General features: G+C 40.5%; 1 protein-coding gene across 1 annotated transcript in view; it reads left to right on the forward strand.

Moving 5' to 3' along the window:
* The window catches only part of LOC108242145 (dystrophin), a 303,884-nt gene extending 286,205 nt beyond the window's left edge, over window positions 1-17,679 (forward strand). The window contains exons 10-14 of the mRNA XM_017426798.3: window positions 5,024-5,152; window positions 7,811-7,906; window positions 10,166-10,264; window positions 11,967-12,148; window positions 17,514-17,679. Of these exons, the coding sequence (XP_017282287.1) occupies window positions 5,024-5,152; window positions 7,811-7,906; window positions 10,166-10,264; window positions 11,967-12,148; window positions 17,514-17,679 (672 nt within the window). The remainder of the gene's footprint in view (window positions 1-5,023; window positions 5,153-7,810; window positions 7,907-10,165; window positions 10,265-11,966; window positions 12,149-17,513) is intronic.
* Window positions 17,680-27,835: the final 10,156 nt, after the last annotated feature.

The following is a 27,835-nucleotide window of genomic DNA, read 5'->3' on the forward strand; positions in this document are numbered from 1 at the left end:
CAATACCGCCACCAACTGGTAAAGAGTGTCTGCTTAACTTTTCTCCGTCTTGCATTTAGCAGCAACTCGAGCACATTGCTGCCCCCTATATGTCAAGAGGACAAATAACACCTTTTCTGTTCAAATTGCCAACCCGCCACAGTGGCGTGTGTGTTGATCAAATTCACCTGCCACTTCAAATATTTACCCGCATTTGGCCAGTGGCGGGTGCTAATTTCCACCCTTGATATACACACATGCATACATGCTTACATACATATATACATGCAAAAGGTGTGTTCATGTTATGTAGGTTGCATGTATGCTAGTTAGCCACCTGGAAATGTACAGTTAAAAAAAAGGTGCCATGAACAGCAGAAGGCCCGCCATCTACAGCATCCAAGAGCAGAAAGAACAGGTGGATCCAGCCCAAAAAGTTAGCAGCAGTCCCAGGCAAACAGACACCGGGCACTACCCCAAGGCAGCTGCACGTCTGCACAGAGGTAGGTCGCCAGCAAAGCACATGGTCAGCAGCTCCCAAGACAAGGGGACATGGGGAGAGACGCAGGGAACCAGCCTCCCCAACCCAACCTTGTCACTACCTCCCGCCGCACAGGCTAAGCGTGGGACCCGAACCCCCAATGGCTGGGCACCCACACCAGCCCCCAGCAGAGAGACTGCCCAGCACCAAGCAGGAAAGGCACCCCCAGAGCCCCTAACACACCGGGCAGGCACCAGTCCACTGCAGCAGCCAGAACCCAGAAGGACTAAGGTGAAAGGGCAAATAGCCATCCCCCTTGTTGGGCCAACCCCCTGAGGGGTCTAGAGGGAGGGGACGCCCATCGGAGCCCACTGCAGCCCACCGCAGCCCAGGGGACCCCAGCCAAGTCCAGCCAAATCCCAGCAGCTATAGACCACCCGGCGGGAGCCCACCACTCCAGGACATGGCACGGGCACCCACATGAACGACACAGCACCAAGGGGGCAGCAACCCGCAGGCAGCCCCCCAATGACGCCCTCAGAGACCTCCAGCCGCCTCCAAAACCCCAGCTCCTGCTGAACCCGTCCAGGCACCAGGACGGGAGCAAGAAGGGGAAACCGCGCCCCCCAAGCCCAGCCTATGCCCTCCTCCAAGTGTTGCATGTGTGTCTGTGGTAGTGTGAAATGTTGCAATGGGTGCAGCTGTGTAAGTCTAAAGGTGCATTAAAATGGGGTCAGTGGGGCAATGGAGTCCACCATGTCATTATTTATTGAACAGGAACAACGCCAAAATGAAGGAGGGTTGACTTTGCCCCATGACTGTATATGGATATAAATTTTTGCCAGAATTACTTTGGGTTTGAGATTCAGGAAAGCAAACATTTACACTCTGTAAGTGATGTTTCTTGATATAAGGGGTTATGTCTCCACACAATTCTGATGTCAGGCTCAATTTTGGATATTTTTTAATTAAAAAAATTAGCTAGAAACATTTCATATAAGATGGAACCATTTACTTTATAACAAGGATAATGAACTGTTTTGATTGTGTTTATTTCTCAACATCAGTTTTAAAAAGTCACATTTTGCATGTTTACCTTCCTTTTGTAATTTGTCTTTTTAAGAGCACCATTAGGTCATTGGCCTTACATTCAGTGTTATATTTTCTACTGAGTCAATGCAGTAATCACTGAGCTAATGCATGTTTTCATTCATTGAATGATTGATTTTTAGTCGGGCAATCTGGATTGGAATAGAAAGGCAGGTCATCATTAAACAGTTGTTAAAAAACCTTTATTTAATTATATATATTTTTTAAACTATTTCATGTCTTTGAAGAAAAAAAAGACTTTAAAATAACTTAAAAGGTAAGAGAAGTGTAGATTTGTAAATAAAGAACAAGTGAATAAACAGTTCAGTGATCCAGCCCTCTTCAGAGAAAAATACATTTAAGTTAAACTTGATATTCTAAAACATCAATGTCTGGATGGGGTGGGATTGAGATGAAGGAACTGGACAAAGAATTGGTGAACAGGTTCTGCAACTGTTGTTAGTCTGTGTGACTGTCTGATGTTGATTCTGTCTACATCTACTGCATAACACACGTCTCTGTCTAATTCTGTCTCCTGTCTGCACCTAACTTTTAGTTTCCATCCAAGAACACACAAAATCAGGGGTAGTGATAATTTTGTTCCAATAATTTAGTTATACATTTCTTTTCGGGTTTATGATTTATTGTTCTGCCATGAAAATTAACTACATACCAGTTTACTCCCATTACTCACTGTAAGGACTTTACTGTGTTCATCTGGTTTAGAAAAATTACAAAATCATAATTTAAAATATGGTTGTAAAAGGACATCTTTTTTTTCTCATTGTCTGATATTAAATCACACTAAACCTTTCATGTTTAGTCAGTTAGCATTCCCAAAATAATTTCTATTTGGTAAATGGCTGAATATTGAGGTTTTTTTAATACTTATTTTAATGTCATATGTTTATATACACAACCATTTTACAGAGCAAAAAATAAAATAAATAAATGAAAAATAAGCTGCATATTAGGGGTGGAAAGAATAATCTTTTCATACCAATTTGGGCTACAAGTTGCAACTCCACTGGTACAGCTTTGAACCGATGCAGCTTAAAGGTCAAATAGATGAATCAGTCTGTACGGATTTTATTGATACAAAGACTGTATGTTTAAAGAATAAATGAAAAGCTTGCAAGCAGATCTGTTTCTACAGGCATCTACTATAAAAGATAGAAGAATGTAGTACATTTGGGTTTGAAGAATAGATCCCCTCTTTTCATTTCTTTTAGAGTACAACTCATTTTTTGGTCGTAGCTGTTGAGCAATATTGTTCTTTCAATAGCAAGCCCCACTGTTCAGGAGGAGAACTGCAGCAGCAGTGGCTTAAACAGCAACAACAAAATGTGTTCTTAACCCTGACCACTAATATTCCAAGAAAAGAAAAACCTAAACTTGTGTTGATAGATAGATAGATAGATAGAAAAAAATACATTTATTTAATATATTTATTCACTTTTTTGCTGCTGGCAGCCTAATTATTTTGCATTAGACTTATTTTTTCTGATTTTTTCTGTATTTTTTTCTGTATTTTTTTTCTGTTTGTGGACATTTTTTATTAGGTAATAAATAATTTGCCACAATAACTGTCATAGAACCATTTCTTTGCTTTTTGTATTGTGTTCCAATAAATCTCAGTGGGTTTAAACAAACTCATATTGAATCTCCTAATATTGTGATTGAAGCCTGAATTGTACCATATTTTTTTTTGCCGCTTATGTATTTTGAATGAATCATATTGTTGGCATTGTATTGAGAGGCATATCATATTGATCACAAACCAGAGATGGACAGTAAAAAAATTATATATTGTTTTTGCTTATGGCCAAGTGCAAACAGTATTTAAATGTACCATGGGAGCAATCCTGTGTTGTTGTTATTCGTACTTCAGCAATCATCACTTTATTGAAAATAAATCACATAGGCGATTAGGAACCAATGCTTTTATTGAAGTAGCACTTTCCTGTTTCAAAGTAAGTTTAAACTGTGGTTTTGCTTTTTTTGACAAAGAGAAATTACACATTTTTTTTCCCTACTGATTAAATTGGAAGAAAACTAGTTAGTACACTGTGTCAAAATGATAATTGTAGTGAAGCTTACTGTAATGTTAACGCTGCACAGAGAATCAAACTATCATAATAAAGCAGTGACAAAACTTATTATTTGCCTGACAGATCATAATGTTTTGGCACATATTTGCTTTAAAACAACTATAGTTTTATGTAACACTGTTTCATTAGAAAACAGCAATAATTTAAATTTACAATGGAGTGGTGAGTTTGTTTTCACTGAAAAAGGGTTCCCCTTTAGAGTGAGGGTGTAGGGTAAGTATTGTGTCCAGACTAAGTACACAGACAAGTTATACCTGGGCATTTACCCTGAGCTAAGTACCCAAATGTATAATATTGCAAGTTTAAGCAAGCCCTATGTAACAAGAATCTTTCAAGTTTGCTTATTTTGACTGATATGTTAGCTTTTTTGCATATTAGCTAACATTTAAAAAAATCAGATAACTTTGTCAGGCCTGGGGCCTATAAGACCAAGCAACAGCAAAACCTTAAGTATACAAGCTATAGGAAGTATGATAATGGTAACTGGTAAATGGACTGTACTTATATAGCACCTTTCTAGTTAACTAGGCCACTCAAAGCACTTTACAACACAGTCTGTGTCCTCATTTACCCATCCACACATCCATACAGCACTCTACTACATCTCTGCAAAGCTAACCCAAATAAATCATTCAATAGAGTCTAATCAGTGCTTTAAACTCCATTATTACACCAATGGGGCACACATCGGAGGCAATGAGGGGTTTAGTGTCTTACACAGGGACACTTCGATTTGTGGCTTACTGGTGGAATCGAACCTCCAACTATCTCGTTTGAGGATGACTGCTCTAACCACAGCCACCCATAATTATTGAATAATTCTCTTATTTATTTTTTTAAGAAAATTGTAGAAAAATATTTTTCCTTGATGCAAAATGAATAAATGCTATCAATTTAAAAATACACAGCAGTGACTTTTGTAAATGTTTTGTATTATTATTCAAACTAATAAAAATGTATTAACTACTTACCCATCTTGTTCATTTTTTTTAAAGATTTACCCCAGTTTTTACCAGACTCTTCTAAAAAGTCAGTTAAAATTAGCTTGACATTTGGATGGAAACTGAGCTCATGTGGGATTATTTACATTACTTTTTCTTTTTTTTTTGCTTCTCTGTTTTCATCTTTTACCTTATTTTTGCATCTCCATTCGTCACTTGCACTCTTACTCACCTGCATTTTTTTCCTTCTACCTTTTTATTTTCTTCTTCTTCCTCTTATGTGTGTTTTGGCTTTTGGGTCTTTTGCACTCTGTTTTGTCTTTCTCTGTCGCTTTTTCTGTCTCCTCATCTGTTCGTTCTTATCTATCTGCCCACTCGTCCTCCTTTCTCTTTCCTTTCCGGCTCCTGTCTCTGTCTCTCAGATCATGGTGAGTGTGGCTCAGGGCTGTGTGCGGAGCCCCTCCCCTCAACCTCGCTATAAAAGCTATGCCTACACCCAAGCTGCATATGTCAAGTCACCAGAGCCAAAGAGGAGACGTTTTACTGATCAGGTCCGTGTCTCGCAGTGCTAACACTCAAAGCCTAACACTTTTGTGTATGTTCTGGCTGAACACCTGTTGCTTTGTCTTTCTTTGTTTTATGCGTCCTTGACCCAAAAAAGAAACCAACGAGAACAAGGAATTAGCTAAGAAGTACTCATACTTATTTCTTTTTTGTGTCTCTTTGGTTGTTAGGTTGTTAAAAATAATGATCCTATTGAAATGGGATTCATTTTCGATATTTTTTCTCCCTGTGCTTACTTTTGTCCTTGTGTCATTAACAACTACAAATACTTGAAATGTGTTAAAACTGAGTTACCGTATTAGGAAAATATCATTTTTATTTTATTTTTTTGCATTGTGCCTTTTGCTATGATAAAACCCCATACTGCAATTCACAGTATTCTGGGTATATCTAAAAGCAGTAATTTTCTGCTGCATATGCACATCAACATAAAAAAGATGAGTAGAGTGTATCTGCCTCCTTTTGTTCAAAAAGCAACAAGATCCAATTTATGAGTGCTGCCTTGTTGTATTTTGTATTTTGTTTGGAATCTAGATTCTGCGTGCTACAGTGGGTGGTCAAAATTCACCTTAGATGCTGAATTTTCTGGATGTTGTGGGTCTGTCATAGTTGACATGTCTCTTCAATGTCACATGGAGGACTGGGACAACTTCTGTAGAGTGGCAGACCGGGGGGTGGTGGTTCCCATTTTTAAAAAGAGGGACCAGGGAGTGTGTTTCAATTATCAGGGGACACACTTCTCAGCCTCCTTGGGAAAGTTTACTCTAGGGTGTTGGAAGGGAGGCTCAGACTGAATGTCGAACCTCAGATCCAGGAAAAGCGGGGTGGTTTTCATTCCAGTCATGGAACAGTGGACCAGGTCTTTACCCTTGCAAAGTTACTAAGGGGTCCATGAGAGTTTGACTCAAGTCTACATATGTTTAAATGATTTGAAGAAGACTTATGGGAGTGTTCCTCAAGGCATTCCGTTAGGGGTGCTGCAGGAGTATTGGGTCCTGGGGTCACTTTTAAAGGCTATCTGGTCCCTGCAAGAGCTGTGTCTGTATCCTCGGCACAAAGTCAGTCTCTTTCTCAGAGCTCAGAATTAAAAGTCAGGTTGAAAGGCATAGCTTTCATTTTATTGGTCATCTACATTCCAACTCTCACCTGTGTTCATGAGGTAGGGATCATGACCAAAAGAACAAGATTCTGGTTACAAGTAGTTGAAATGAACTTCCTTCATAGGGTGACTGCATTCAGCCTTAGAGATAAGTTGAGAAGCACTGACATGTAGGGGGAGGCCGAAGTAGAAACCCTGCTCCTTTGCATCTAAAAGAGTCAGCTGAGGTGGTTCAGGCATCTAATTAGGATGCCTCCTGGGGCATTTTGAAGGTTTTACAGGCATGACCCACTGGGAGGAGACCTTTAGGAGACTCAAAACTCTCTGGAGGGATGATATATTCCCTCAGGCCTCGGAACACATTGGGATCCCCCAGGAGTAGCTGAAAAGTGTTGCTGAGGAGAGGGATGTTTGAGTGTCTTTTATGAATCTGTTGCCTCCACAACCCATCCATAAATAAGCAGTAGAAGATGGATGGATGGATGGATGGATGGATGGATGGATGGATTTAAAACAGCGCTGTCAAACTCCAGGCCTTGAGGGCCGCTGTCCTGGAGGTTTTAGGTTTTTCTGCTCCAACACACCTGATTCAAATTGTTTGATTAGCTCCTCACCAAATCATCAAGTTCTCCAGAAGCATGGCAACAAGTCATCCATTTAAAACAGGTGTTTTAAAGCAAGAACACATCTAAAACATGCAGGACAGCGGCCCTCGAGGAAGGGAGTTTGACACCTGTGACTTAAAACTTGTACTGGAACCAGTCTTCAGGGAAACTGGTCCCTTCCTGGCTTCAACTTCCAGATTCCCAAGAACTGTCATGAGCGGTGGAGAAGGAGACGAACCATGAGTGCAGACTCATTTACAAAAAAATTATTTTAAAATAACGAAACACAAAAACAAAAGGCTGACGTGGCAGCAAAACAAACTATAACAAAACATTCAAAAATCACAAGGCGAGGCGAGGCAAGGCAAGACAAGGTGGAACAATGGACTAAACAACAACAATGAACCAGCAGAGGAGAAGTGAATGATGAAAGAACACAGAAAGTGAACACCAAACAAAGACAAACCATGAAAACAATAAGTCAAAAATGCAAAAGATATCACAAAGAAAAACAACAAATACCCATATCCTGACACAAAACTACTGGTGTATCTATTGGACAAGAGACAGTGCTTTTTAGAAACAAATTAGCAGCCTATTTTGTGCTTGCCCACTATTTCATATTCAGTACCCCCTGTCAAAACCAAATATAAATGTAATAAAAGACTACCAACAAAAGAAAAAAAGTTGCAGTGACTGAGACATGACGATGAATATCAATATGATACTTGGACCATCTTAATTTATAGGGATCTTTGTACTAGAGTGAGGAATAATGTTTCCTTCCCTTTGACCTAATGTTTGTTTTCTTACTTCTTCTCTTTCTTCCCTTCCCTTTTTTTTTCTATTTCTTATCGATGGTGGCCCTGGATCTCTCTCCCTCACCTGTCATTCTTTTTCTTGCTGTTATCTTGTACTCTTGTTTTCTCCATTCTCTTTAGTTCCTGACTCCCAGCCAGGAGGAGCTACAGCGCGGTCTTAGCCCTCTGCCTCCAGGTTCTGTCAGTCTTGAGAGCTACCAGGCTTCACTGGAAGAGGTAAAATCTGACATGGTGATACTGAAATCTGAAATACTCTATTTGTCAGACTACAGCAACAAATTTCAGGTATTATGGTTTAACATATTGATGGTCTGCAAAAGTTGTCAAGAAATCAGTTGGTTAGTGTTTATACTTTTTTTTCCTTTTACTTTTAGAGTTAATTTCAGAAATGTTTCACAGCTACATAGTTATAAAGTAAAAGAACGTTAAAATTCCAGTCATTGTGATGTTCTGAATCAAATATTTACTTTTTTACTCCATGATGGAACATCTGCTGAGGGTTAGACCATTACATTCCTCAAAAAACTAAGAGCACATGGATGCTACATGATTATTTAGCAAACGCTAAGACAAAATTCAAAATGAAATGCAGTGTATGAAGAACTATTTTTACTTTTATTGTTTTTATAAGAAGCTAAAGAGTTAAATAACAGCCACCTGCTTTGATTCATCAACTAATCATCAGTGTGAAGCAAGAATTTTGGTGTACTACCTGAATAAATTCACCTCTAAATACCATAAATTAAGAAGCTTCAAATATTAATCTAATAAGTGGCAAAAATACACACAATCCCAGGTTCATGAGTTTTGAGTCCTAAAACATTTGTAGCTGTAATCTTAAAAATTTGTAGTACCCAGCTTAATGCCAGCTGGTAATAACAGGTTCCCAGACAACAAGGAGAAAAACAGTCAAACAGCACCAAGGGAGGACAGTTCGATCAATCAGAATTTTTATTCCCCAAAAGGGATAAAAATGCTCCGTTTTATTTTTAAAAGACAGTAAAAACACAATAAAAATATTAAAATGTTCCAGTCCCGAACAAGCTAAAATTGTCCTACAAGGGCGACATCCACGGAGTCCGATTCGAACAGCGAATCCTGCACTCCGTCCAGTCTGACGTCACAGCCCCGATTCCACCGCCTCCTGCGATAGTTGCAGCTCACTCCAGTCGCTCCACGCAAAGCGCCGCCCCACAGGCATCCTGTTGGAACAAAACACCTGGGCCAGAATAGCGATCACCGAGCAGCGGATGTCCTAATTACACTTTTAAAGGGTCCCAGCAGACAATCAGTGGAACTTTACTTACGGACCAGGGCAGAGTTCCCCCTCTGCCCGCTGTCGATCCGACATGTCGTTCCCACTGATTGGATCCTTCGGTGCAAACCACTTGCTCATTCGGGGCCGCAGCCCCCTGCAACGAGCCTGCAACGAGCCTCTCTCTGTCAATGTGATGTCCTCTGCCCTTTAAAATCCACCGCCAACGTCTGGCAGGTCCCGGATACGCTGCCTCCCGGCACGCCCACCCCGCACAGGTGGCTGGCATCAGCAATTTAGTTCTCAGTCCACAGTGGATAAAAAAAATACAAACATGCAAATAGAAAAATACAAACATGCAAATAGATAGAAAAATACAAACATGCAACAAAAACACCCAACAATAAAAACCACACTTTTAAAAAATAAAAACAAATTTCCACTGTGCGACAAATTCAGCAGAAAAAAAAAACAGGCTGCATTAGCCAAGAATGACCATATTTAAATAAAATGCACTTTACTCATCAGCACTGCTGATTATTTGAACACTAAATCCATCCTCCTTCCTTTCCTCAAGAAGGGTTCAGTTACTCTGTCAGATGCAAATAACAGACATTCCCAAAATGCAGGGCTTCTCGGAGGCTGTAAACCATGTGGACTGCTCATAATTGCAGAATTAAACATGGCAGATAAATCCTCTCCCCTCTCTGACCATGTCTGAAGTATGATGGGATAATAGCTGTAAAATAAACATACATTTCTAAAAGCTGCACAACCAAGTAAAAAGCAATTTAAATAAAAAAATAGACAATTGTCAATGATTAAAAAGATTTTTATAGAAAAAAAGTATTTATTTTAAAATGCATCACTGATTGTGTTTAGGCCTGCAGAGAGAAGTGGTTTTGCAGAAACTGGGTGGTTCATGAATATAGAATTAAACCATTCCATCCAAAATCCTTGCCAACAAACACCATATTCATATTAAAATTTGGATTGTTTTTATAGTAAATTACAGAACTTTTGTTCAGGAAGTAAAACTGTAAGAACTGCAGCAAGATTCAATTGACCTGTTGCCGAGAACATCATGAGGGAAGTCACAAGTGTAGAGAAACAGACTAGGATCTTGCTGGTTTTAATAAATGGGATTTGTTCACTCCAAGGATAACACATAATGCCTTCTTTTTAAATTAAGTATATCAATGGCATTCTGTCTTTATAAGGTGTTGACATGGTTGCTATCAGCTGAGGATGGCCTGCAGGCCCAGCCTCCCATCTCCAACCACGTGGAGGAGGTGAAGGAGCAGTTCCACACCCATGAGGTAAGAACTGGAGGAGTGAATTCCTGCTAGAACAGGGGTCTCATGCTTTACTGTAGTTTGTTAGAGGTATTTATTTTGACATTCTGCCAATTTTGCATAAACAAATCCCAAACTAGATGATGATAAAATCAAAAAAAGCTATTTATGACAGCACAAAATGCCTGGCAACTAGAAAGACTGAATGAATTATTTTTCCTTTCTTGCCTAATATTTACCATTATTGAGCGTGAATTAAAATTTTAACTTATGGGGAACATACCTGGTCCATACAGGTGTGTATACAGGGTACTTATGAAGGTACCTATGGAGACCAGGCTGTAATATGAACTGTCTTCTTACCCTGTGTATGTGGGGTACTTACAGGGTATGAACCTGGAACCTACAGTGAAGTATTTTTTATGGTACCTACAGGATACGTATAGAATATTTACAGGGTACCCATGGAAACCAGGCCATTTTATTTGGATGACTTGTTACCCTTTATCTACAGGGTGCCAACAGGGTATGAATCTGGGACGTACAGAGGTACTTACAAAGTATTTATATGTTATCTACAGGGTACGTGCCTGATACCTAGAGGAGTACTTACCAAATACTTTTGATGTTACTTACAGGAGACATACCTGGTGCCTACAGTGGATGTACCTGATACCTAGAGGGGTACTTATAGATGACTTACGAGGGTACTTACAGCAGACCTATGGGAACCGGGCTGTTTTATTATGTAATTTTTTTACCCTGTACTTACAGGGAACCAACGGGGTATGTACCCAGTACCTACAATGGTATGTACAAAGTATTTACATGTACTTACGTGGAACATACCTGGCACCTAGAGGGGTACTTACAGAATACATAAGAGGGTACTTATAGGGTAAGTATCTGGTTCCTATAGGTTAGGAATGGGGATAAGGCTATATTTTGAAATGACTTGTTTTCTTCTGTACTTACTTGGTACCTATGTGGTGCATACCTAGACCAGGTACCCTGTAGATACAAGGAATGTACTCTGCAGGTACCTGACTGTATTATCTATTGCCACCTCATGTTTTTGAACAAATATAGAACCTTAAAAAGATAAAGTAGATTCAGACAGGATATGTAAATATTAATTTCTCTGTTTTGCAATTTGAGTGTCAACATGTACTTTTAGGGGCTCAACGTAATTCTCTTTGTCTGTGTGCACAAGCCGTTATTGCCTTTATGAGATGCACATGCTTGTTTTTATAGTATTTTTGGTCCAGCTGCACCCAGTGTTTAATTCAAGGATCTATAGTTTACTCTCCAACCTAATATTGTAGGTGCTGATAATCCAGTTTGTCAACTGTCTAATCAAAAGACAAGAACAAAAAAAGAAGTGATCTCTCAGATCATTGAAGATAAACTTTTCATCACAGGTTGTGTGGTGAAACAAGGCCTTTCAGAAAAACTGTCCTGTTGTGTCGAAATGCGTCTTTCAATAAAAAAAAAAAATCCTATATTGCTGTGTGAGAATCTGGAAGGTTAGTGTTCAAATTAAGTCCCTAGAAAAAAAGTAAATTAAGCTCTGTAGTGAGAGGATTAAATATTTTTTCAGAGCAGCTCCAGGAAAAAGATAGGGGTCATCAGGGTCTGGTACTTCTCTTTTGGATGTTTAGTTAACCTAAATGAAAGCAATTGTTGTGAATTATGTTTGAAATGTTCCCATCTGTTTCCTCATTAGGGGTACATGGTGGAGCTAACCACACACCAGGGCAGTGTGGGCCGTGTCCTCCGGGCTGGTGCTGCTCTGCTGTCAGAGGGAAATCTCAGCGAGGACGAGGAGTCAGAGGTCAGGGAGCAGATGAACCTCCTGAACTCCCGCTGGGAGCACCTGAGAGTGGCCAGCATGGAGAGACAGACCAGGTACGTAAATACTCACTTTTTAAAGACATTGTAGATAGATAGTAATAAAAGTATTTGTGACCGCGTTAAAGTGGAGAAATGTGCCAATCACAGCTGGGTGTACCCACCTAACAAAGCAGCAAAAACAAAACAAACTAAATCTATAGTCGGAGGCAAAACATGAGAAGACCAAGACAGCAAGAGAAACACAACAATGGAGAAGCGAGTAAATTAAGGAAATGACCAGGTTTTAAAAGCAGAGGGTAATTAGGGGAAGTGGGCACAGGTGAGTGATTACAATTACATGCAGGTGGAGATGGGCGTGGCAAGTAACAAGTGATGACAGAGGACAAGTGAATAATGACAGGAAAGAAAGACACAAGGAACAAAGACTGAACAAAACCCAGATTAAACATAAGAGAACCAAACAACAAAATAAAAAGAAACAACAAACCCAAACAAAACTCAAATCCTGACAGCTACAACTCCAAATCTGATTGCTTGATTAAACTGTTTATCCAGAGTTACACTGCGATCTGTTTTATTGGTCAGGACCTTTTGAGATGTATACAGAATACCTTTGTCAGAAGATATTTTGCCCAGAGACTGCATCCAAAATGTTTTGATTAGTTGTTTTTTTCCCCTAAAGGAAACAAAGAAACAAAAGAGACAAAAAAGTTTTGGCTTTTTTTTTTTCATTTATTTTATAAATTTTTTGGTAAATTTTATTTTATTTTAATTATATTCTTCCTTTTCCTAAGCCTTTTATTGAATACCTTGGAGGCGCTGACAGTTCACCACTTTGCCTAATACTTGGTCTAGTCACGTTTTCTGTTCAGTGACATGAAAAATATTTTTATGTGTTTTTTCAGCTCAGATATAAAAAATCACATTTGAATCAAGGAATGAAAAGGCAAAAATTTGGGAAAAGACAAAAAAAAGTATGACCATCCAACTGGTGACATTGCTTTTTGGGGCATGTATTATACTGTAACTTCTAAACCTTTACGTGAATCTCAATTGGTACAAATGTTTGGGTATACTCTAACTTTGCTTTAAATCTAAGAAACTGTAGACCAAAATTACTCTTTCCTAAAAGATGTTCCAATCTAAAAGCTAAATGAAGTGTTGAATTTCCTTCCCCTTAGCATTTAGAAAATTCAGCCAGCTCTTATGACTTCAATTTAGGATACTTTGAGTCATTTAACTCAGTTAGGAACCCTCCAAACCAAACTCATACCTGAGAGTGGAACATTAGTTGAGTGATTTTGCCACTGAGGCATTAGTTGGAGCTCTTACAGTTTGGCAGTTTAACATTTTGTAGAATAAATTGCTTTTGACTTAAAAGGGAAGCTTTTTCTACTCTTCTATTTTTTCTTTTACTTAATTTTGAGTAGATAAGTGTAAGAATATCCAGTGCTACCTGTTTGCACCAACCAGAATGGCTCGAAGTCACATGTTTATGATTTGGAAAACTGAGTAGAAATGCCACCTAAAGGTTCTGCTGTAACCAATGTAATGTAATAAATAATGTTTTCTCTCAAGGAATGCTAGAGCTGTGAAGAGTTCAATTCTTCCCACTTTTGCTTATATTCGTCATTGCTTCAAATTTGTTTTTTTTGCAACAACTTGCACCTTTTGCCTAAACACTAGCTTCTCATTCTGTCTGCACACACCCACAGTGATAGGTAAATGTATGTAGTATTTCTTTCCCAAGTGCAGGCCCACATGTCCTATCAGATAATTAAAATCTTGGCCCTGTTCAGCTCTGATAGACCTTTTTTAAAGCTGACATTTTGGGTTGTCAAAGACAGAAAATAAAAGTGAAATTAATAACGTTTGTTAACATTAGAGCTGACTCAGTTCTATTAACTGTCCCATTAAGCCATGATCATGAACCAGCTTGCTCAAAGAAAAGACCTCTTATAACTGGAAAGCCATCTTTGATACCTCTTCTGTTCTCACGAAAAATGGCCTTTCATCAACATTTAAGATCATTTCTTTGTTCGGAAACAAATAAAATACTAAAGAGATAACATAGATACTTTTTTGTGTTGTCTGAAGACAGCGCATTATTGGAACTTCTCTCTCCTGTTTACAATAAGATCATGGGGTACTGAACAAATAGCCTGTCTTTAAAAATATAAATAGGACTATTTAAAATGGTCCGTTTGTAGCAAACAATACATGTTCAATCTATTGTATCAAATTTGGCGTGAACCATCAAAAGTAGAGCGAACAAAGAAATTATGTTAACCCTTTCTAGTGATACGCTATATTTGAATAACAGGAAGAAAACATAAAAAGGATATATAACAGAGTATATCCTAAAAAAAGATAACTGCAAACAATAAATAAAACTAACCAGTGATGGATAAAAAGAGCATTACCAAGGATGGCTTAACATAACTTTTTCGTTTCCTTCCTCAGGCAGATGAATAAAATCTTATCTGTTTTACAAAACTAATGAAGATCCTAACAAAAGCCAACAAGGATGGTTACAAAAAAGTGGCAGTCATTTTAATTATGGTGATTTTACAATTAACTGACACCAAGCTCAATTTAATTATAAAAGTTCAACCACTGTCTTTGATAAGCTTGTTGATTAAGAACAACAATGAACAACCATGGCCTAGATTACAAAACATAACATATCAGGGGGTATTTTTAAATAATAATAATAATAATAGGCATATTTTTTACAGAATTTTTCTTCTAAATGAAATATTATCTCACAAAACATAAAGACCAGTGGCCATTAAGAAACTAGTCAAGAGCCAGGATTTCTCTATTCAGAGAGAGTGGACCTGATCGACCACAATAATGGCTGTAACTCTCTGAATTTTACAGATATTAAGCTAACATTTGGTGTGATAGTACCTGAGAGTCATACCCTACATATATTATGAGTGCCCACATTATTTAGGCACCAGTCAGTGCTGAGAGAGGGATTCTGCATCATGTTGTTCTGACATCCAACACAGGCTTGAATTTGTTTGAGTGAAAAAGAAAAAAGGACAACCTCCGACAAGTAAACAGGTTACTTCCTGTTGGAAGGGGGCGGGGCTAAAGTGATGTCACAAATTGACCACGTTAATGTGATTAGGACTAGTCTGTTATGTCACTCAAAAAGTTTCATTAATCTATGACCTTGTATGTGGAAGTAATTACACCGTGATGTTTCATGACGAATGGTCAGATTTTGAGGCTTGGCCACGCCCACATGCTTTGATGTATCAGAAAGCTTTTGATAACTTTGGACCTTCAATGTCTCAAGACTGAGCTCAGTGAATCTGAAGCCTGTACGTCAAAAGCTGTAGGAGGAGTTCGATCAAATGCGAAGGCTGTAATCGCCGAAAAATGGGTAAAAATCCAACGTTTGATCCAAGATGGCCGACTTCCTGTGATGTTTGGACCATGGCTCCAAGAGATTTTTTCGTACGTTCTGTCAAGGTGCACATGTGTACCGAATTCCATGCTCATCACTGAAACTATGGCTTGGGGCTGCTTCTTTAAAGATTTCTAGAGGGCGCTGTATAGGAATTAGGCCACGCCCACCAAATATTGGACGTGATTTCTTTCTTGTTATCTGTCTTCTGACACAAGATCAACTTGATTAGGTCAAGGGTGGCAGAGATGGAGCTTTCCGGGTAAAAAAAGTGACTTCCTGTCCTGAGAGGGCAGGGCTTTGATGACGTCAGAATATGACCACATAGGATCGTCGGGCATCCAACATGGATGACTCATACCAACATTGGTGAAGTTTGGTCTTTCCATGTGAAAGTTGTATTGTTTTGAAATCTATGGCGAGAAGGCGAACTTTGAGGCCAGGCTCCGCCCCTTCAGCATGCTCAAAAACTCACCATTTTGATAACTTTTAATCCCCCATCCCTCAACTGCATACTGACCAAGTTTGAAACTGATCGCTCAAAATCCGTAGGAGGAATTTGTTAAAGTCCGAGGTGTGCAAAAATCAAAAATGACCCAAAATTGCACTTTGACCCAAGATGGCCGCCTTCCTTTACATTTTATGGCATACCTCAAGAGACTTTTTTTCTTGATTTGGCGTGTTCTACCTACATACCAAGTTTTAAATCTCTACGATGTACGGTTTGTCCTAGCTCACGTTAGGGGGCGCTGTGGAGCAGTTTTGCCACGCCCATTTTTGATTCTATTAAAATCGCGTTATTTCTCATGGGGGACAATTTACGGCGAAATTTGGTGACTTTTGGAATATGTTTAGACCTCCAAATTAGCGTTTTAAGAACGCAAAGAATCGTAATAATAATAGGAAACAGAGCAGATACAATAGAACAGAGCAGATACAATAGGCCTTCGCAGCGCTGTTCAGGCCTAATTACAAATAACTCAAAGTGCAAAGCCATCACACACACACAAAAAAAAGATTTTTATTACAATTTTTACACAAATAGTTTGGAGTTTTACAATTTTTTATAGATTTTACCACAGAATGCGCAGCACACTAACTTCAGAGTGGTCTAAACTAACTTTCCACAAATGTTGTAAATTCTCTTTTTTTCCATAGTTTTTGCATGTCTTATACAAAGTATACATCAAAGAGTAAGCATTTTTGTCATTTTTCACTTAGTGTGTCTCCACCAGAACAAAACTAACCCTAACCCTATTTTCAACATACTGTAGAAGTCTAAAAGTGGTTTTGTGAATCTAATGGGCTTTACTAGATACAAAGATGTGAACTGATGGTGTATTCTAAAAACAGCAAGTTATTCTAATGACAAAAAGGAATACAAATAGAAACTTGCTTCTAATAAAACCCTGCTATGATAAGCAGTTTAAGTAAATAAAAATTGTCCTTTTATTTGAGGACATTTAGATTTCAAATAACTCATAAACTGGTTCATCTGTATGTTCACTTGTTTTTAAGACATGATGCAATTTGTTTATTTATGTCTGAGTAAGCTACTATAGCATTTCAGTTGTTTTCTACAAATATGAGAAAAACTAAATACAGTAGGTTGACATAGTGATGTAAAAGAAAGTGACATTTTCCAAAATAGAACTGTATGCTTTTTTGCCTTTATACTTAAAAGAATTTAAAAACCAGTGATGCCAGTTTTAATGATCAGGTAGATTTTATGGCTTTATACCCATCTTATTTAGTAGGCTTAGATTATTAGAGTCCTAAAATATAAAATAAATTATTTGTTTGTTGGAACTTTGGACAACAGCGACATTAACAAATTTCATTCTAATTAATCATTTAATGCACTAAAATGAAATAAGCTTATTGGTTACAAATCAACTTTAAAACTCACTTTTTAAAATTTCCAAACTCTTCTTCAGACAAACTGGTTTGAAATGATGACTAGCACTGACAGCCATTTTCACCGTGACTCTTTCGTAGACTCCATGAGGTCCTGATGGATCTGCAGAATCTTCAGCTTCAGCAGCTCACAGACTGGTTGGATATAACAGAGGCACGTATCAAGAGGATTGGGTCTCAGCCACTCGGCCCTGATCTTGAAGATATAAAACACCAAGTGGAGGAACATAAGGTGGGTACGCACTGACCATGGCACCACAACATTTTATGCAACTTTTAAGTTGCATAAAAGGTCTGAAAGATTATTATGAGTTAAAAATAAATCCTGCAGAAGAATGAGTTAGAAAATCTTTTAAAAACCTTTTAAAACATTTGTTCCTGTACCTAAAATTTACCTCAAAACATTTTAAAATTTGAATTTTTCCCTTTGTATGTCGGGTTTTGGGTTTTCTTTGGGTTTTTGCATTCTTTTTATTGTCTTCATGTTTTCTGTTTGTGTTCAGTTATCTTTGTCTTAGTTTAGTTCTTGTTGTTCGTGCCTTTGTTTTCTGTCACTATTCACTCCTCCTCAGTTACTCTCTTGTCTCCCTGCCATGCCCATCTACACCTGTCCCAGCTTTAGTCAGACCCTCCAGGATTTTGCGATGTTGTGATTGCAACTATTAACGCAAAATCAAGCAAACCCCGCAAAATCACAACTTTTTGCAACTTTTCCCAAAACACTGTAACTTTCCCGCAACTTTAACCCAATATTTATTGTTTCTAAAGTGATTTGCCACCGTTTCTGCGGTCTAGTGTCTTCTTCAAAGGGTTTGTGTAGTGTAGAATTCAAAATAACCCCAAATAACTCACGAAGAAGACATGTGACGTCACATCCTGTTAACATCAGACTGCCGGGAGCATGCAGGAGCAGCGACCGAAGCGAAAATGTGCGTTAATGCTCCACATTTGCCTACAAAGATTTCAGCAAAGGACCGCACAAAACAGTTTCCTACCCAGCTGCACGAGAGTGGGGGAAAGCTGTTTTGCACGTCCTGCAGTGTAATCATCGAACATAAACACAAGTCATCCATCGACAAACACTTTGTGTCTGCAAAACGTGAGGAGAGCTACAGACGAGGGACAATCCAGAAATGGTCATGAATGTCAGTTTTAAAAGCAATCAAAGTTCTCAAATAAAGCACCTTTTGATAATGTCAATGTTTGTTGGTATATATCTTACAAAACTAGTTAGTATTTTTGGTTTATATATTAAAAGTTATAGTCTTTTATTGATTTGAGTAAAAAAAAATTGCAACTTTTCATCGCAACTTTCAGAAAAATGCCCCGCGAAATCAGGCATTTTAGGCCGCCAGAATCACAAAAATGCCCTTGAAATCCTGGAGGGACTGTTTAGTAATCATTCCACCTGTGCCCACTTCCCTAATCACCTCCTGTGCTTAAAATCCGGTCATCTCCTCCACTCACCTCTTATTCATTGTTCTTTGTCCTTGGTTCTTCGCGATTTGCCCGTTGCTTGTTGTTTCTGTTTTAGTTTTTTTCCTTTTCACTCCGTGCCCTGTTTAATTATCCTCTGGTGTTTCTGTTTAGTCTTTGCTGCCAGGTCAGCCTTTTTTTAAAAAATTTATTTAAATAAATTAGTTTCCTTACAAATGAGTCTGCACTCTGGGTTTGCCTCCTTCTCCCCCGTTCCTGATATTGTAACATCCATTAGTTAAAAAAAAAAGAAAAAACCCCACTAATAAATAAATATTTGAACATTAACATTTTTGTGACAATGTAAAAACTCCATTTGCTAGGAAAAACGTGAAAAAGAATCTCAAGAACAGCTATTTAATTAATGTTTTTAGATCATTTTGATTGTTTCAGAAATAAAATGGAAAACTGATATATCTAATTTGCATTACTCTAATTTTTACACACTTACTGTAACTTAAATTTATGTATGGCCTTTTCCTATAATTGAAAAATTCCAAAAGTAACTTTTTTAAAATGGATTATTCATGACCCATTTTGACCCGACTTTAATTCGTACAATGTTATCTGGTTCTTGCCAAACTGTATCTTAAATTTGTATAAAACTTTTTTTATTTAAACAAATAAAAAGAAAGTTTTATATTGTGCTGTTCAATAAAGATTGTATTTGCAAAATGTTATGACCTGTTAAGGACAACATTTTGTAAAATCGTGTTTCATTATAACCTGGTAAGTCTAGCAAGTTTAATCAAAGACAACTAGATAAAAAAAAAAAAAAAAAACTATTTGAGTTAAGATAATTTCCTCACATTTGAGGAGCTTTTTCATTTTAAAATTGAAAGGTGCAGAGTTCCAAGCATAGAAACTGGAATTCTGAGTTGTTGAGCTTGCATGCAAATCACTCACCTTCCTCCCTCCTGAGGGTTTTTAGATTGTTGGTTTGTTGAATTGAATGTGCAAGTTAGGGACAAAAATGTCGGGGACAAGAAAATAGATCTGAGCAAGACTGGATTGGGCTACAAGACCATCAGCAAGACGTGGTGAAAAGGTGACAACTGTTGAAAATAATTGTCCGGAAATGGTAGAAATATGAGCTGACCATCAGTCACCGTCAGTTTGGAGCTCTCTGCAAGATCTTGCCACATGGGGGGTAAGGATTTGAGGAACCGATCCACAACTACATAGGAGGAGATTGTTAATGATATGAAGGCAGTTGAGACAACACACACATATACACTCCCCTCCCTCAAGAAGGCACAGGTCCATCTTAAGTTTACTAGGTACCATAAATGTGGACAAAATGGGACCTTTTACGTGCTGTAAGATTTTAGTCCATTACAGTAGCGTGGGGGGCGTTGAGAGGATGACAGGGAGCGCTGGCAGCAATATTTTCCAAAAGGGGGCGTTGATATTCTTTTGAGGGGCGTTTGCTTGAAGGTAAAGTTTACACCAAAGATTCACAACAATATCAGTTTAAAGTCTGAACTACATGCAAAAATATTGTGGCCAAACTTTAAAACCGACACAGAACTGCAACTGTATCGATGGTGTTTCTCTTCAGCGCAGCTCCGTGCTGCCTTCAGGAGAACGGGATATCAGATTATCGTTTTTAGAATTTCTCCCACATGGCAGTTACTTTGTAAACTCTAACAAAAGAACGCTCTCTTTAGTGGTATTACCCTTGGAATTATTTTTTTCTCTTACATGGGTTAATTTCTCTGAAGGATACACTGTGAGCGCATTGTTATCGCAGTGGTTAAACATTTACAAGAGCAATATTCTGGTGTCGGACTTTCCCTGAAAGCGTCCAGCATTCAAACGCACGTTAACTCTTTTCTGGACAAGATGCTTTGTTGACATTACTGCGGAACAGCGTTGCCTAGGAACACAAACAAACAAACAAAAAACATTCTAAAACCAGAGACCTACGGCTTGACAAGTGCATCACAGCAATTGCGTCAACCGGTGTAACACCGGATTGATGTCGGCTAACACCGCTGCTATTTTTCTCAGCTTTATTTGTGTCGTTGTGAACTTTAAAGTCTTATCATCAGTCACAATCTTTAATTAGTCTATGAATAAAAGCAGGGCTCTCAAGTTTCACGCATTGACCGTGAGACACACGCACTTCGTGAAGCGCAAACGCTCACACGCCACTTTTTGTATTTCTCACGCTAAAAAAATACACACGCCCTTTTTTTGAACCGGAACCAATGTGCAGCCAATGTTTTCCGCACGGGCTGGAGCACAATAGGGGCCAACTTAGTGACTTTGTCGCTATATTTAAAGTTTTCAGATCCGTTTGGCCATTTTTTTAAACTGTCTAGCGACAAATCTACTGACTTTTTTCTGTGTTATTGGAGACTTTGGCTGCTAAATGTGAGAAAGTACTCATTCTGCAGCGTACCGTAAGCCCCGCCCAGTTACCCAAGCACTGACAGCTGTCAATCTCCCAGCAGAGAGGAAACCCGCTCCACTCTGTGTCCACAGTGGCGCAAATCCAGTAGCATTTTCTGTATTTACCAGCTGTCTGCGCATGTGTAAATGATATGATCGATAACAGAGACATATCACTGATCAGGCGCCCTTCCGCTCCTTCACCTCCCCTCCTGTCGCACTCTCCTCAAGCACGCGCAGGAGAGCGATCGTTTTCATTTAAATCGTGTTGTCATTTGATGACAGAGAGCTAAAGATGGAGAAGCAGAAAGCTGAAGAGGCAGAAAGATAAAGATGAAAGAAAGTTCTGTCAGGTTTTAATTAAACCTGTGTCAAGAGGAGGCCTGGAAATGTTCAGGTTACAACTGTTTACTGATCAGTATTCACAATAGAACACAGCATGACTTGGTTGTGTTATTTTGTTGTTCAGACAGTAATCATTTGTTGAACTTGATGGTGAATCATAAAGCAGATAAATGACCAAAGTTGGGAGTTTAAATGTCTCCTCTGGGATATAACTCTACAGAGCTGCTGTGATCAATCTGATAAGTCTGATCAGATGAAGCNACCCAGATCCTCACAGTACCCCCTCTCTAACAATCGCCTCCTGGCGATTTTGGACGTCTCTCAGGATGTGCCCTATAAAAGTCCGAGATCAGGGAGGCATCCAGGATAAAAGACCTGGGGACCCATGTGCGCTCCTCTCAGGACCGTAACCCTCCCAATCAACCAAAAAATTGAATCCCTCTACCCCTCTGTCGTGCGTCAATGATGCGATTGACCGTAAAAGCGGGCTGATTGTCGATTAACCGGGCGGGAGGGGGGAGGACGGTAGGAGGGCTCAATGGACTGTCCACGAACGGTTTGATCTGGGAAACATGAAATGCTGGGTGGATCTGCATGGCAGTAGGAAGGGACAAACGGACTGAGGAGGGATTTAGCACTTTCTCAATGGGGAAGGGTCCTATGAATCGAGGAGCTAGTTTTCTCGAGGTGCCTTTGAGAGGAATGTCTCTGGTGGAAAGCCAAACCTTGTCGCCCACCTTATATTTAGGTGCTGAGGAACGGTGACGGTCAGCATACTTCTTGTTTTGTTCACTAGATCTCTGTAGTGCTCTCTTGGTTTGCCGCCAAATGCTTCTGCACCTTCGAAGATGGGCCTGCACAGAAGGAACAGCAATGTCACTTTCAAAGCTGGGGAACAAAGGTGGATTATATCCAAGAGCTGCCTCAAAAGGTGATACTCCAGTGGCCGAAGAGACGTGAGTGTTGTGTGCATACTCAATCCACACCAGCTTCTTACTCCATGTGGAGGGGTTGTCGCTCGCCAGAACCCTGAGGGCCGCCTCCAACTCCTGATTGCATCGTTCTGATTGGCCATTGGATTGTGGATGGTACCCAGAAGTGAGACTCACCCCAGCCCCCAATCCCCTGCAGAAACTTCGCCACACCTGAGATGTGAATTGTGGTCCTCTGTCCGAGACTATGTCCACTGGGATCCCATGAAGGCGGAAGACGTGGTGTGTGATGATCTCAGCAGTCTCGAAGGCGGTGGGGAGCTTAGAAAGGGGAATAAAGTGAGCAGACTTTGAAAATCGGTCAACAATGGTGAAAATGACTGTATGTCCTTGTGAAGGTGGTAATCCGGTGACAAAGTCTATTGCTATGTGTGACCATGGTCGACTTGGTATCGGTAGCGGCTGCAATAACCCGGCCGGAGGTTGATTGCCACCCTTGAAACGGGCGCAGGTAGAACAAGCTGAGACAAACTCTTTAATGTCCGCAGCCAAACTGGGCCACCAGAAGTACCGGTTGGCCAACTTTGTCATTCGGTTGACTCCTGGATGACAAGAAAACTGCTGAGAGTGTAACCAGTTTAAAACCCTGGGTCGAACTGTGGTGGGGACATATATCTTGTCAGGAGGACCCCCTCCGGGATCAGGTTCCCCTTGTTGAGCCTCTCGGATCTCCCTTTCAATATCCCATGTGAGGGCCCCCACAATCAGGGAAGGAGGGATTATGGGTTCCTCCTGATCAGGTGAACCTTCTCGAGCCCAGAGCCTTGATAAAGCGTCTGGCTTAACGTTCTTAGTTCCTGGTCTGTATGTGATGGAGAAATTGAACCGCCCGAAGAACAGGGACCACCTAGCCTGCCGGGGGTTCAATCTTTTAGCTGTTTGGAGGTATGCTAAATTTTTATGGTCCGTCCAAATAATGAACGGAACCTCGCTCCCCTCTAGCCAATGCCTCCATTCTTCGAGTGCTAGCTCGATGGCTAACAGTTCTCTGTTGCCAACGTCGTAATTACTCTCGGCCGACGTGAGACGCCGAGAGAAATATGCACAGGGATGAATCTTGTTGTCTTGTGTAGACCTTTGAGACAGAACAGCCCCTACTCCGGTATCTGAAGCGTCTACTTCTACAATAAATTGTAGCTTGGGGTCAGGATGTCGAAGTATAGGAGCTGAGACAAATAGAGCTTTCAATCTGTTGAAGGCTGACTGTGCTTCCGGCGACCAGGTGAAGGACTGTTTGGTGGAGGTGAGTTGTGTGAGAGGGGTAGCAACCTTACTGTAATCTTGGATGAACCTGCGGTAGAAGTTGGCAAAGCCGAGGAAACGTTGGAGTTGGCGACAATCAGTGGGAGTGGGCCAGTCTGCCACCGCTCGGATCTTCTCTGGGTCAGTCTGGTAAAACCCCTGTCCGAAGATAAAACCCAGGAAGTTAACGGTTGTCACATTAAACTCGCATTTCTCCGCTTTAACAAATAATTGGTTCTCCAAGAGTCTTTGAAGTACAGCCTTGACATGGTTCTGATGCTGAGCAGGATCCCGTGAGTAGATGAGGATATCGTCCAGATAGACGAAAACAGAAATGTTGAGAAAGTCTCTTAAGATATCATTAATTAATGACTGGAAAACAGCAGGGGCATTAGTTAGTCCAAAAGGCATGACTAAGTACTCGAAGTGACCGAGAGGAGTCTTAAAAGCTGTTTTCCACTCGTCTCCTTCCTTTATCCTTACCAAATGGTAAGCGTTTCTTAGGTCGAGTTTGGTGAACACGGTGGCGGAATGCAGTTGCTGATGGACGGAGTCAATTAACGGGAGTGGATACTTATTCTTTACCGTGATTTGATTTAGTCCTCTGTAGTCAATACAAGGACGGAGATTCTTGTCCTTCTTTTGAACAAAAAAGAACCCTGCCCCTAAGGGCGACTTGGACGGACGGGTGATGCCGGAAGCCAAAGAATCCTCGATGTAGGACTTCATGGCCTCTCTTTCAGGTCCAGAAAGATTGAACAGCCGACTCGAAGGAAGTGTTTCACCTGGGATGAGTTCTATGGCACAGTCGTAGGGTCGGTGGGGTGGTAAAGATAGTGCTTTAGCTTTACTGAACACAGGAGCCAGATGGTGATACTCGACTGGTATTTTGGTTAAGTCTGGATTCTGTTCAGGTTCAGTCTTAGTACTGGAGGACGGCAAAGCTGAGTGTAAACAATTCTGTAGGCAGAAAGGGCTCCATGACTCGATCCTCTTTTCAGTCCAATTGATTACTGGGTTGTGTAGTTGTAGCCAGGGAAACCCTAAAATCATCTGAGTATTAGGTGCGGAAAAAACCAGAAAATCACTCTCCTCCCTGTGATTACCAGATACCAGAAACTGCAACTTAGTGACCTTGTGTGTGATTCTGGTAATTACTTGCCCGGAAATATCTAAAACGGGAAGCGGAGAGGATAGTAGAGTAGGTTTTAGTTGTAAGCGGGTGACTAAATCCATGGAAATTAGACTCTGTTCTGCACCTGAGTCAATTAGAGCGTGGACTGGAATCTTAATCTGATGATTTAGCAGGGTTGAATGAACAAAAAGTCGTGACCCGAGGGGTTGTGTGAGGCTACTCACTAGTACCCCTCGGCTACCTAGTGAGTCTTCCCTTTTAACTGAGGGCATTTCGTTCGGAAATGATCTCCCTCCCCACAATAAAAACACTCCTTAGCCTCCAGGCATCTGAGTCTCTCTTCAGCTGTGAGTCTCGCTCGTCCTACCTGCATAGGTTCAGGTTCCACGTTTGAGACTGTAGATTCGGCTTCCGTGATGGCGACGTGCCGCCCAGGGTGGTTCGTCCGATCCCTTCTTTCTCGTTGCCTCTCCCGCAGGCGGTTGTCCAAGCGTATGGCCAGAACTATAAGGTCGTCCAAGGCTCGTGGCTCTTCCCAACCTGCTAGCTGGTCCTTGAGAGGTTCTTGGAGGGAATGGATGAAAACTCCTTTTAGTACTGCCTCGTTCCAACCGGAAGTAGCCGCCAGTGTCCGGAAGTCGATCGCAAACTGAGCCACCGAGCGTGAACCTTGTCTTAGATTCCACAGTTTCTGGGTTATCTCGGTGTCAGTATATTTAAGCCCAAAGGTTTGTTCGAAATTCTCGATAAACTGGTCAAATGTGGTTAGCCTAATAGCCCTGAAGCTGTACCTAGCTTCAGCCCACTTCAAAGCCTTGTCACGAAGAAGTCCGATAATATATGCAATCTTAGCCGGCCCATCGGTGAAAGACTGTGGCGAACGAGCGAATACGAGATAACACTGTAACAGGAACCCTGCACATTTACCGATTTCTCCCGAAAAAGGTTCGGGAGTCGGTGAGGGAACCTCGCAAAAATGACCGGATGTTGACACCGGAAGTGAAGTGGCCGCAGAGTGGAATCTGCAGTAGTGGGAACCAACGACGATAATTTTTTATGAATTTCTTGGGTTAACTGAGTTAGTTGGTCCAAGCGACCGGTTTCTGATTGTTGTCTCTCACAGAGAGCATTAATCACGGATTCGTGACGGCCGAGTTCTGAAGCAGTCTTAAGGAGTTCCGTCTGGGCACGGATTCCTGCCATCTTAGCGGTGAATTTTTTGCCTACGTAAACTATCCGTAGTTTTAACCTTCGCTTTGTAGACAAGGACGGAAAACTATTGTCTACACAAAAATAATTTCCCTTCGACGGATGGTTCCGATTTTGACCCACTCTGGACATTTTAGAAGAGCTGGAGCATACTGTCATGAACCCAAGGATTTCTGTCCAGAGAGCGAAATCAAAACCACATACGAAGACGAGGATAACGGTAAGTGCATTTATTTACAGGTGTACAGTGATCATTTCCTGAAGGAGTCTGCAAGAGAAGGAGAACCGGCTGAGTCTCGGGTACAGCTTTGGTTTCTAAGATGGTTGCGAGGATTATAATGTCTCTTTGTTTGCTTACAGTTCCTAGCGGGAGGTTGTGGCATCGAGGAGGAGCGAAGTGGTTCCAGTAGTTCCCGATGATGAGCCAGGTTGCAGCGAGGTAAGTATCCGTGAATATCCAGGTAAGTAGTTTCTCAGATCCGTAGTCAAGGCGTGGCAAAAAAAAACCTGAGTCGTAGGCATAAAACAGAGAACGTGATTAGCTTAGGAGCATAAGTTAGGTTAGACGCTGTGGCGGAGAATCTAACCCAGAAGGTTCGATGCTCCAGCGAAGATCTGATCCCAGCCTGCTGCTTAAGTACCAGCTGGTCTCATCAGTGGGAACTGGAACATCTGTGGATGAATGATTAGTGGCACTGCCCAGAAGGCGGAGCCAAACCCAGATCCTCACAAGTACGTTGTTATCACTGTTAATTCAGTGAGTAGAACAGAAAGGACCGGGGCAGAGGTGGAGAAAAAGTCGTCAGATTTTAGGGTGGAGGCAAAAAAGCGACTACCCGGCCACCGCCAGAGCATGTCAGCTACAGGTGGGAGCAAAGGTGTACCGAACTGATATCATTTAAAAGAAGGACAGATGGTGTTGTGCTAAAAAGCAATCGGGCGAGCCCCCGCGAGGGAGTGTGCACAGGTGTGAGCAGTATTAAAGCTCGCCTCCTCTGCTCTCTGGGGGTTTGGAAAGGGAAACAATAAATAGTCATCACTGACTGTATTGCTGTCAGCTAAGCTAACAACGTGCCTGAACTCTTCTGCAGCTGTCTGAGACACTCTGCTACGAGTTCATTTCCTCTCAAATGAGGCGTTCTACTGAAGCAGATGAAAGCGCAGGCATGAACAATCGATCTGCACATGGATCCTGCTCCTTCCTGGTTATTGACCAATAGGAGAGGAGCTGGACCAAGAAGACAGCCTCCTTATTTGCATATTGAGAAATGCACACGGTAATGTAAAAAGAAGAGGAAATGTCAATGTCAAAAGAACAAATGTTTGTATTAGAAAAAAGCAAAATATAAACATTACTTGACGAAAACACATGTGTAAGGAAAAGGCAAAAGCAAAATATAAACATTAGTTGACAAAAATGCATTTGTAGGGAAAAAGCAAAAGGAAAATATAAACATTACTTGATGAAATACATGTGTAAGGAAAAGGCAAATGCAATATATATATATATATATATATATATATATATATATATATTATTTTTGATTATGTTGGTTTTGGTCCTCCATACCTGTGTGCTGCAGAGCAGACAATAGACGTTCTGTGCA

Source organism: Kryptolebias marmoratus, linkage group LG23 (genome assembly GCF_001649575.2).
Source record: "Kryptolebias marmoratus isolate JLee-2015 linkage group LG23, ASM164957v2, whole genome shotgun sequence".
In the NCBI taxonomy this organism is placed as follows: domain Eukaryota; kingdom Metazoa; phylum Chordata; class Actinopteri; order Cyprinodontiformes; family Rivulidae; genus Kryptolebias; species Kryptolebias marmoratus.